The sequence below is a fragment of the Lycorma delicatula genome, chromosome 6 (genome assembly GCF_047948215.1).
Source record: "Lycorma delicatula isolate Av1 chromosome 6, ASM4794821v1, whole genome shotgun sequence".
Lineage (NCBI taxonomy): Eukaryota > Metazoa > Arthropoda > Insecta > Hemiptera > Fulgoridae > Lycorma > Lycorma delicatula.
Window position 1 is genome coordinate 163,979,700 of NC_134460.1, and position 12,856 is coordinate 163,992,555.

At 33.5% G+C, this 12,856-nt stretch overlaps 2 protein-coding genes across 3 annotated transcripts in view; one reads left to right on the forward strand and one right to left on the reverse strand.

Annotated features, from left to right (window-relative positions):
* The window catches only part of Gpb5 (Glycoprotein hormone beta 5), a 161,099-nt gene that overhangs the window by 103,253 nt on the left and 44,990 nt on the right, over positions 1-12,856 (reverse strand). The gene's annotated exons all lie outside the window — the stretch shown is intronic.
* Positions 7,972-12,856, forward strand: part of klhl10 (kelch-like protein 10) — a 41,306-nt gene continuing 36,421 nt past the window's right edge. The window contains exon 1 of the mRNA XM_075369103.1: positions 7,972-8,108. Coding sequence (XP_075225218.1) covers positions 7,972-8,108 — 137 coding nt within the window. The remainder of the gene's footprint in view (positions 8,109-12,856) is intronic.

Consider the following 12,856-nt stretch of genomic DNA (forward strand, 5'->3'; position numbering starts at 1 on the left):
CTAAATTTTTTTTATAGCTACGCTGCTTCTGTAGCAATAGAACTGTATAGAACTATCGTGAAAGAAAAAATAACGTGTGGTATGTCACATTAATTTCATCACTCAACATTGTATTATATTTCTCTGAATGCAAATTGTAATTGCAAATTTGTGTGTGTGTGTGTGTGTGTGTGCGCGCGCGCGCGCGCATGTGTGCATGCGCGCGTCCACACACACATATACGCACAATAATTTTACATAATTATAAGCTACGAAAATATTAGCATTAAAAATTTGAATTAATCTGACAAATTATTACATAGTTTAAAACATAAATGCAAATTACATAATTTCACTGCACCACATCTGCGTTAAATCGCATTAAATAACGAGATAACATTAAATATTAAATAACAAGTGTAATAACAGTTGCATTCCCTATAAGGCGTCGACTCAACGATTTAGTTCAGCGTAGGCGTCGTCTACTTGATTACTGAATATTGTTCTTTGTACGATAAGCACCCCCGTCCCCGTAACATCACGAAAATTATTATAATCGTCTCATAAAAATGAAGTTACAGCATCAATTACGGAGACTACGGAAAATAATGAACACGGCTACAATAACGTAATATAACGCTCTAAAAAAAAAATAATTAAACATATTACAAAATTTAAAAAAAATTAATACACACACGCGCGCACGCGCGCGGTACCGGCAAAAATTACGTAATAGATTTAAATTAATAAATATTATTATTACAAATATTAAACTATATCTTAAAATATAAAGTTAATTAAGAAATCAAAAAACCGACAGACAAAGTTTTCTATAGTTTCTCACTAAGCCGGACGATTACGCCAAAGACGACAACTTCAGGAAGAAAACTAAGCGGTACAGTATAGAATGCGATTATGCCGATAAAGAATTTTGTAAAACAATTATTTTACTCTTTAAGTGAAACCTTTTAGATATAGCATATATATCATAACCGTACCTAACCGCCCGGTTAGAACCGGTTATAACTAAAATTAAATAAAATAATGAAACCGTATTAAGTTTAAGAAGTCATGGTACAACATTTCATAAAAATCGGTTAATTCAGACTGCTATCATCGAAATGATGTACGCGAAAAAGCTTCTTTAAAATTAATTTTAAGTCCTTTTTTTCTGTTTAGCCTCAGGAACCGTCGTAAGCTATTACTTCAGAGAATGAATGAGGACGATATTGTACGAGTGCAAGTGAAATGTAGACCTCAAGTCGACCACTTCTGAGATGTGTGGTTAATTGAAACCCGACCATCAAAGAACACCGGTATCCACGATCTAGTATTCAAATCCGTATAAAAGTAACTACCTTTACTAGGATTTAAACCTTAGAACTTTCGACTTCGAAATCGGCTGATTTGCGACGACGAGTTCACCGCAAGATCAACCCGATAAAATAGTAAGTTATCTTAAAAATCCTTTATCATACGGTAGAAGATGATAACGAAACCCACCAGAAGACAGCGACGAAGAACATAAAGAAATGCAGCAACCGTCGCACGAATAGAACGAAGAGTTCTGCACTCTCCGCTGTGACGCTCTTCACAGGGCTCACGGGCTTTTCTAAGATTACGGTTATAAATATTTAGAACCGACAAACACGGACAGTCAGGCAAAAAGAAGAAAGAAACAAGAAGGACACCCCGTGGCAGTGAAAAAAAGAAGATGAAGAGGAGGGAGAAGAAGAAAAACTGAAATTCACCATCCTTCCTTCCTCCATTTTATAATTATTGGTCTAACGAAAGCATATACGACTCCCTCCACGAAGGATGCGCATTGCATCCTCCAAAAACCAGAGCCCCGTCAAACGAATAACTATTAGCCTGAAATTTGTTCAGCGGACAGACTTTGGGAATAGCGACGGGAAAAAGATGCAAATATCGTGCTAATCTCCCAAAATATAACCGAAATTAAAATAACATCAGAACCTGATTTACAAAGGACCAGAGCGCGATTCCTAACTCCGTTCATCTTAAAATAAAAACGAATATACAACGGTCATTCAAAATTAAATACCCGTCCGATAACTGGAAAGGCCCAGCAGCAAGAGACTGATGTACAGGCTCTGCGATCGATAGGGGGATATTATATCCCATGAACCCCTGATATCCTTGCTTTCCGTTCTGATAATTCAGTTTGAAAATGCTAGCAAAACGATAAATAAGGGCAAAAAAAGAAATTAAAATTAAAGATAGGCTTATTATATCCTAAACCTGAATGAAATGTTCTTAGTAACATAATAAAAGTAACACGCTAATGTAATGGAATTATCTAATCGGTACAAATAAGTGACTTTGAATCCAGAAGCTACAAAAAAAAAAAGTTTTTTTGCCCTGACCCTTTTATTACGGTCTGAATAAGACCAAATATCGTCAGATATTATCTTAGCTATCTAAAGGACATTAAATCGTATGAAAAAATTTGCTTAACCTTTGAACAAAATTTTGAGATGTAGAAACCACAAGGTTCGTTTTTTCCTTCCTTCCATCATCAGGGTATTAGCTAAAATTAAACACACAGACGATGTCGCCAAATATTATTCAAATCGGTCCATCCGTTCTGGAGATATCAAACCAAAAAAAAAAATTATTTGTAAAACAAATGAATAACCAAAATTTTGACAATTTTATTATTTTTCCAACGTGTACGTTGCAATCTGTTCAAATGAACAATAGGCAACCTACCCCCTCACGGCCAAATGAGAATGAGATGAGGATGATATTTGTGGCACGTGGTGTAATCTTGTACAGACTCAGGCCGACCGTTTCTGAGACGTGTGGGGTTAATTGAACCCTGACCACAAAAGAAATCGGTACCCGCTGACCAGTATTCAAATTCGTATAAAAGCGACTGACGTTTATTGTAATTTGAACCTCGGTACTTTCGACTTCGAAAATCAGCTGTTCAACAACTGATTTGCGACGAGTTAGCCGTTAGACCGGCCGGGTGGGTTTGACTAATTACTTTCTCTTATATTTCACATCGCAATTAGAAAAATAAAGTAACAAATTTTATGTATATCTAACCGGTTAAATTCTATACGGTTGGTTCAAGATCTATTCTTTCCCAGTATTTTCAAAAAAAAAGAACAATTAAATATTAAAGCTGTAAAATATCATTATAAAATAAAAAATATTCCAATTTCGTTTAGATCGATCGCAACAATAACTTTTTTCAAAAGTTTTTTTTACTATAGAATTCGAGTTAATAAGTTCTAATATAATATAAATAGTAATCGAATGAAACGGATGGATCTCCTGTTTTAACGTAAAAATAGATAAATAAATAAATAAATAAATTGTAATTGTTATGTGAATACTATGGAAACAGTTTAAAAATATAGCATTTAAAGGTATAATCATTTACAAAAATAAAAAACATATCGATAACCCCCAACCCCCAGAAAAATATAAAAAAATACATTCAAAAGTGCATAAAACTAAATTCTATAACACAATTGATACAGCACGATAAATTTTCAGCATTTTTTCACATCGAATCTGTTACATAGCCAACAGCTATACGAAAATTATTAATATTGTATTTGTAAAATAATTCTATAGAAGCACACAAGTAAAATGATGATGCAAGTCGGTAAGTAAAAATCAATCGTAACGTTTAAACGATAGTTTAGCTAATATACTTTTTTTAAATATTTTATCGAGAAGTTGAAAACAAAAAAAATCTCTATTAATCTCACACTAAAATTAATTACATCGTGAGATACGTCTCCGTCGACAAGATTTCAGATCGTCAATCTGATTTACTTGTCTAAGCGGGTAAGTCTCCGACAAACCGGTAAAATCTGAATGTTACGAACATAATATCGTAGCGTATCGCTACGGCGATAATTCCTTTTAACTTACTCGTGAAACACGGTCCGGTACATCTTATAAAAATAACCAGAAATCTAAAACAAAGATTCCAACACCGGATTAAATCTTATCCCTGAGAGGATCGTAATATTTTACGCGGACTACTGAAATATTATAATTAAAAAATACCCGACAAAATAATTTTTATATTTATCGAAATAGCCTTTTCAGCTACTTTCGTTACTTTTTGTGATTTGTGAACAGCAACATAAAGAACAGCAAAGGAAGAATGAGGTTTGAAAGCGGAGACGTGTGTGGCGGATACTATCGATGGAGGGAGAATGTGTGAGGAAAGTTGAAAATAGGAATATTTATCTTTATTCCAGTCGATCGATGATAACTATAGATATAACTAAGAATATACAGTGGAGGTTCAAATCAGAAGACCGCTTATGTACAAATACACGTCCTAATTCCGTGTATAGACACTTGGAGACTCGCTCTCGCTGTGTTATCTTATTCACTAAACGTGTTTATGAATAGCAGTTTGTATTCTTCAAAAAGATTATACCCGATTAAAATTCGATGCGTAAATATTAACAAACGAAGATGACTTTTCGTTACTGTACTCTAGCGTACAGATTTTCGGTGATGCGGTTGAAAGTGTTTACTCCTTTATCTTTTTAAAGCTGTTTTTTTATAATATTTTTTACTAGTTCCAAAGGACCGAAAATGTCCAATAATATTCCGCCTCGGTTCAATACCTCGGTCAGGTTTAATTATTATAAATATTTTATTATTCGCCGGTTCATTCAAATAAGTCTTTATTTCGTTCGTAATACAAATTATTTTTATTATAGTCTTGAACTAGTAATTCATACATATATAATTATTGTATTAATTAATTAAAGGATGGAACAAGAAAAAGATAGAGCATTAAATAATTCGATTAATAAGAGTAATAAAAATAGTGAGAATTTATAAAGGGTAACAAAAAAGTGAAAATTATTATTTAAAAATTTAAAAGTCCTCCTTTTAATAGAATACAAATAAAAAATTCTTCCTTTTAATAAAAAAGGGAGAAAGTGAAACCTGAATCTTAACAATAGAATTTGATGTCATTTTTTTATTTTATTTCATTTTATTGTAATTACAGAATCACGGCAACACATCTGGCTTTATGTACCGCTCATATGCAATACCCGAATTATTTGTATTTAGTACATTATAACAGTTTTAAATTACATTTCCTACGCTAAAAATGATAAAAGTAAGATAGAAGAAAGTAAGATAAAAGTAAACAGTTCTGATGTCTGGTCTAAAAGAGGTGGATATTGTCATCTTTTAGAAATAAATGATTATTATCTTAGCAAAGATTCTATATTAATGAATCTGTTGAACACATGCAAAAATCAACATGTAAAATTTTCTAAATATCAACCTACACGATTGTACACTACGATATGTACACTAACAAAAACTAACCTGATAGCCCATTTTCGTGTCTTCAAAAATTTTTTTTTTAATTCTGGCATGATTTCCCAAAAGTATATATATATATATATATATATATATATATATATATATATATTACATAAACATAATATAAAAATAAAACATGTAAAATCTTTCGAATAATTTCAATCAAATTAATAATGAATATTTCATAACAAAAATATTATACTCATTTCAATACGATCATTTTGATAATGAACTAACTTTTCTTTAAGTTCCGACTAAAAATATCAAATGCTTTCATTTCATAGAGTGGAATGGGGAAGGAATAAGAGTAAAAGAGATCAGAGGATGATCTAAACTACTCTCTTTTCTGTTTAGCCTCCAGAACCGCTGTAAGGTATTACTTCAAAGAATGAATGAGGACGATATGTATGAATGTAAATGAAGTGCAGTCTTGTAAAGTCTCAGGTCAACCGCTCCTGAAATGCGTGGTTAATTGAAACCCGACCACCGGTATTCACGAACTAGCGTTCAAACTAGAATTAGATCTCTCGATTTTAAAATCGACTGATTTGCGATGACGAGTTAACCACTAGAGCAGCACCGATGAGCTAAAATACTACAGCGGATGATATTTAAGTTAGACGCGATGAAGAAATACGTCGTGAAAATTAACGTAGGGAAAACAAAGATTATGAGATTTAACGAAGGAGAGTATAAAAGTGCAAACAAAAGAAAGGAAAGTAGAACAAATTGAGAAATACAAATATTAGGGAGGCGTGTTAAATGATAATCGGAAGAGCGACGCAGAAATTAAGTCGAGAATAGCCGTAGCAAAGGAGACCTTTAATACAAAGAAAAACTGCCTTGTAGCAAAGTAGACTTGGATCTAAAGAAAAGGCTAAACATTGACCGCGTTTCGCATCCGTAAGATAAGAGAGAGAAGGATAAGATTGATGCTATGCAAATGTAAGTGTGGAGGAGAATGGAGAAGATTAAGCGGGAGTGTAAAGTTAATAAAGAGGACATATTGAAAAAGATAAAGGATAAAAGAACACTTGTGGAGACAATTAAACGAGAAAGGGCGACTGGATTGGGAGAAGAAGGTATGTTGACAACCGTCATTGAATGGAGAAAAGAGAAAAGGAAGAAGAATGAATATGAAAAACGACATCAGGAACGAAAGTTACAGATACCAAAGAGCTGGTTTGTGACAGAAAGAACTGGAGGCGTCAGTGGTATCAGGGACCTGCTGCTAATGGGCTAAATACCTTTTGATGACGATATTATAATGCGAGGAATATGAATACATATAACATTTAATTAAGCTTCCACGGACTTTACAGATGTTAAAAATCGAGTTGTATAGTTGTATAGATGTTAAAAACAGTTGTATAGTACAGTGCAAGGCGATAAAGAATACACATATATTAATGTTTGCGTTATACCTTATTTTCACATTAACAATGTTTGAAAGGGTTTAACCTTCAGAAACTGAAAAAATAAGACTGTAATATACGTTTGGGAATGGAATCAAAACATACTACAAATGGGAAAAAATCTAAGGAAGGTACCACATTCTATATAATTATCGTTAGATGATTTTCTTTATACCATTCTTGGTCGGTTATAATTCAACAGCAACGCATCTCTTCAGCTACTGTAAAATGTTTGTGAACATTTATGATTTATTTTTTGAGTAATAAAATAAATATTAAATTTACTTAAATTTCAATTCTTAATCTGTATTCGGGCGATGATAAACATTACGATTGTTCTTCAATTAAACCACCTTTAAAAAATGTACAGTAAAACACAAATATTTTTCCCGTTCGTCATGATTTAAATAGTTCGCCTAACCGGTAAGGAAAGTATAATATTCAGTTAATTAATAACCGCGCTTCCTATACGCATTTCGCAGTATAATTAATCTTTAAAACTAATGTAACTTAGTTTCCCCCTTACAAAAGTAATCTCTTCCAGCTATATTGTACACAAGTTGGGCCAACATTTTCCATCGTATTTTAGATTCAATATTTTCAAACCGCTCTATAAATAGGATTTAGAAATTCTTTTTTTTGCACGACAAAGATTCATTCGGTGTTATTCGTTATCACAACGAAGATTCATGATGGTGTTCTTAACTATACAAAGTTTATTGTTGACGATAGCATTCCATTCGCTTTACCGCTTATCATGAACTAGCCTCTTCATGAAAACAGACAAAATCATTCAATGAGGCTGGAAGATAGCCTCCTTTGCCGCACGGTCAACATGCTCATTGCCTGATGTCTAGGGAACTATCACAAGCTTACGCTTGTTACACCGAGTCATTCAGAAATAGATTATCTCAGACAACAGGGTGTCTGAAGTATGCGACACTAATCGCCTGCAAGGCGCTTACAGAATCTGAGCAGACAAGAACAAGGTGAAATGTTGAGCTAAGTATATTTAGGGCTTTACTAAAAGATTCTTTGGTAATTAAGATCCCCAGACGTTCGAATGTTTTTCTTTTTCTGAAATTACGTTATAGAAATGTTATTTACGTCCACCGTTATCATTGAAGAACTAACGTGCTCACAGATAATAATTTTAAATACTTAATTTTTTTCAGATGCCATAGATCATAAACAAGAACAGCTTCTAGTATGTCAAACCGGTGGTCGCAGCATGTCGCAACAAGCGATGCAAGCTTTATACGAATTGAGAAAGGATAGACTACTCTGTGATGCCACTATTAGATTAGATGATGGACAAGTATTTCACGTGCATCGAGCTATACTCTCCGCTTCCAGCAATTATTTCAGGTAAAGTTTATCCCTTTTACCTGAATTTAATCTAATATGCGGGCTAGTAATAATCCCTATTCGATAAAAACCACATACAGATAGCAAATAAATGAAGCAAAAACACATATTTTATTTGGGGGGAAATATACGATATTCTACTTGTTTAACCGGGCAATCTTTTCACTGTATTATTTTACAGTCGAAACAACTCAACAATCCTAGTCTACCTGCCTTTTTATTATCCTGTTAATATGTCTACTTTTCAAAGAATAGAACTTCTTCGGGTGAAATTTAGATTTGTAATTTTCTGACATTTTTATATATTCTAGTGAAGATAACAGTAGTTATGTAAGGGTCGGCTTCAAAGGCATTTTAATTGATATCTCTAATAAAAAATTTTGATGTACAAGGGTAAGACAATTATTATCCGCAATGTAGTTATAAATTTTATCGCGATACAAATAGGAAACCTACATGTACATCATTTTTGAACATAGTCCCCTTGCATTTCAACGCACTTGGTCCATCGTTGCACAAGCTTTCTGATGTCCTCATAAAAGATTTTCGGTCGAGCTGCAAGCCAGGAATGCATCGCTTCTTTCACCGTTTCGTCCGAGGTAAATCGACGGCCCCTTAATGCCTCTGAGTTGACCTAACAAGCGGTAGTCAGAAGGGGCAAGATCAGGACTATACGGAGGACGAGCCGGTACTTCAAAGTTGAATTTCTGGAGCGTTTCAGCAGTGCGGGCAGCAGTGTGTGGACGGGCATTAACACAACACCTTTCGACCGGACAGCAGTCCTCGGCGTTTGCTTAGAATCGCAGGCTTCAGCTTGACAGTAAGCATCTCACTGTAACGCGCACTGTTTATTTGTCGTGCACCTTTCCTCATAATGTTCCGGTACTGGGCCTTATAAGTCCCAAAAAATTGTAAGCATCAGTTTACCTGCGGAAGGTTGGGTCTTGAACTTGAGCAGCGGTAGAGGTGCTCCCGCCGTCGGCGTCGTTCACTAAGCGCGCCGTGCCAGTTTTGCGGCGCTTCCGAAAGTATCGCTCGCTCGGCACCGAATATCGGAGTACCTGTGCGTGGCCTATAACTTCCCCTTTCAAACGATATGCGTAATTTATATTTCCGGCTAGCTTTTGCGCGGGCTGAGGCTGTCATATTGAATTTTTATACTTTTTTACCTGTTTTTCTTTGATTTTATACTCATAAATAGTCCGTAATGCATTTATTATTGCTTAAAATCTCGCACTATAAACTCAACTGTAAATCGACAACTATAAACAAACACACACAAATCACCACGCTATCACGTCTAAGTATGAGCTATACTGAATGGACATGCGAGAGAGCGCCTGCTTTGGCCGACCTGCAATGTGCCCCCTCCCCGACAACCCGCTCACTATTGACAAGCTGACCATTAAGTTGTAAAATGACACCGCATTTACGTCTCTGAGACTAATTGAGGCAGACGATATAATCCTTTTCTTTAGGCTATAAATTTCTTTTCTGGTACCCGTATGTTTCGATATGATTTTAAAGACGTTTCACGTCAAAACGCTTTAATACACACGCTCCACAAAAACGTAAATAAAACAAACAATAGTACGGAAGAATTTTAGAGTTATCAGTTCCACACAAAGTTTATCCAAAATATTAAGTAAAATACAACCGACATTAGAAAAAGAAATCTGAGAATATCAAGGTCGATTCAGACCTGGAAGAAGTTATGCAGAGCAAATGTTTAATGTAAAACAAATTTTACCGTACCAAAAAATTAAAAACCCAAAATTAGTTAACAATTTCTATAGATTTTTAAGAAAGTCATCTACAGGGAATCTGTAATTAAAATCCTTGAAGAATTTTAAAAAAATCCCAAGACAACAAAAATTATAAAAAAAAATATTTGTTAGTAAAATAGGCAAATACGGAATAAGATCCACAGTTTAAATTCCACAGTTTATTTATATATAAAGTATGAACGTAAAGTATAAAGTATAAACACAAAATCAAAAGTGAGATTCTTAAGGAAACATTCAGAACCATTCGAAATTAACACTGGAGTAAGGCAAGATGGACTGTCACAGATCCCTTTTAATTGTGCCCTTGAAAAAGTTATAAGAGAATGGAAGAAAGAATTTAAGGTTAAAAGCGCACGAAAACATACAACACTTTTCGGAAGTGGTATGGACGAGAGTAAAATCAAAATTCAAAAGCTAGCGCAAGCAAAATCGGTCTTCAAATTTTTTATGAAAAAACTAACCGGTTTTTCATAGAACCCAAACCCTTAAAATTTCCGACAACAAAGAAATATTTAGGGTTCAAAAATGTTAATATTTGGGAGAAATCATAACATCGAATATAATTGAACAAAAATTCCTTTCGGCACGCCGGAAGCCGGAGGTAGATTTCAACCTCAAAGTTACGAAAACCTTCTAGATTACTAATTAATTACTAAGTCAGTAGTTAGACTACTAACTTAATAGGACTAGAACACGAAGCATCCTATATGGGGTACCGGCTTGCAACCGCTTGAGGTAGAACGTTAAGGAACTAACTGTATTCTCAATTTACATCTCAAATTTACTAAATACGACAACGGTTGCGTGTGAAAAAAGTTTCACACGTTTAATATACGATAAGCCCCATCTTCTTATTATTCCAGCAACATTTTGGTCATCCCTTGCTATAAGGATCGACAAAAGTTTAGGTAATGTTTAGAGGACTGACGACCACTAAATATATTCGATACTGTGCCTATTTTAGTTTGGGTTGTGAAGATTGTGTGCGACATTATAAATCGGTACGACCGATTGTAAATTCTGTATGCGTGCAAAAGAACACATGGATAGAATTAAAAACAATAAACAAGAAAATTCCAACTTTGCTAAACATATATTAAATAATGGTCGTACGTACAATCCTAATACTTTTATGAAAATCTTAAGCGTTTCTTACCGTTATTATAATACATCTGATTTAGAAAAATATCACATTTACAGTAATCATTAAAAATTAATCGAGCAAAAATTTGTTAAAGATGATAAATTGTTTAAACGTGCCCTAAATATAGATATAAAAAATAATAATTTTAATAAATAAATTATCATTCTTACAACACGGTTCCCGTTAATTTCGTTTTATTCCACCAGATTACTCTTTACATTTCAATTCAGTGTACTGATAAATAGCAAAACGTCACGATTGCTTAATCGTTTTAATTTTTTAAATTTATTTTATATTATTATTCTGCTGACGATGGTCTAAGGACTGAAAGATCTAGGTAAAACACAATTAATTTTCTGGTAAGGTGGACATTCACTTTTTTAAAAATGTTTAAACGGAAAAATGAATTTTAAGAAAAATATACGGATCAAAATACGAAGATGGAATTAACAAATTGTAAAGGGAAAAAGAAATTTACAAATATACAGAAAAAATAGAGGACTTAATTTGGAAAGCAGATTAGAGTTTTATGGACATTTATGCGGAACGAACGATCAAAGATTGAAAAAATAAATATTTAATTTCTACATAAACAGAGCACAAAAACCAATTTTTTTCTCCCCGTTTAGCCTCCGGGAATTACCGTTCAGGTATTACTTCAGAGAATAAATGAGGATGACATGTGCGAGTGTAAATGTCCTATACAGTCTCGTACGACCATTCCCGAGATGTGTGGTTAATTGAAACCCGACCAACAAAGAACACCGGTATCTACGATCTAATATTCAAATCCGTATAAAAGTAACTGCCTTTACTAGGAACTTGAACGCTGGAACTCTCGACTTTGAAATCAACTGATTTGGGAAGACGCGTTCACCACCAGACCAACCCGGTAGGTTAAACACACACACACACACACACACACACACACAAAGACCAACCTGTTTAAAGAAATATAAACATATCTAAAAGCATTAAACATTTCTATAAGCATGTATAAAAACAAAAATAAATTTAGAAAAGCGATTAGAGGATTTAAATTTCCAGAAAGAAAGAGAAAAAAGGCTATAAATCTGAATAGATAGACGGAAGAAAGGCGACTACAGAGCAAAAAAAATAAAAATTAAAACCTTTTGGGTAACGAAAAAGAGTGAAGCTATACAAACGTGATCGGAACGAAAAGAAAAAATCCCTTAAATAACTTTTCGACCGTTAAATATATAAAAATGAAATATAACAAATCCTCAACCCCAAAATAATGTATTCTTCTTCGCACCTACTTTGGAATCCCCAAAAAGGACAGCTTAATTCAAAACTTAATTCGAACGGGAGTCCTCTAAATTTCCTTCTAGATAATTTTCACTTTATGTACATTTACCGATAGATTTTGTTTTTTTTTTTTTCAGTACTACTAAGATTGGGGGTTCATTTGCAATGCATTTTATTCTTTGTTTTTTCTGTACTTCTAAGAGAAGTACAGATAATACTATTTTCACCGGTTCCATAATAGTAACCGAATAAAATTTTAATTAAGGAAATATTTAAATCTTACAAGGGGAAGGCATATCGGTTCGAATCCGACTTTACTTCCTTTTTTTATTTTTTTTTCAACCTTCGATTGAAAAAAAATATATGAAAAGAGTAGTTATTAGTGAAATAAAATTTTACGTACTTTTCATTTTAATTTAAAAATGTTTACAGAGATTAAAAATTATTAATAAATCAATATATTTCAATTTAAAAAAAAGTTAAAATTTGTATATAAATATATGAAGTCGGATTCGAACAGATGTGTACACGGTTACGGATTCGACACG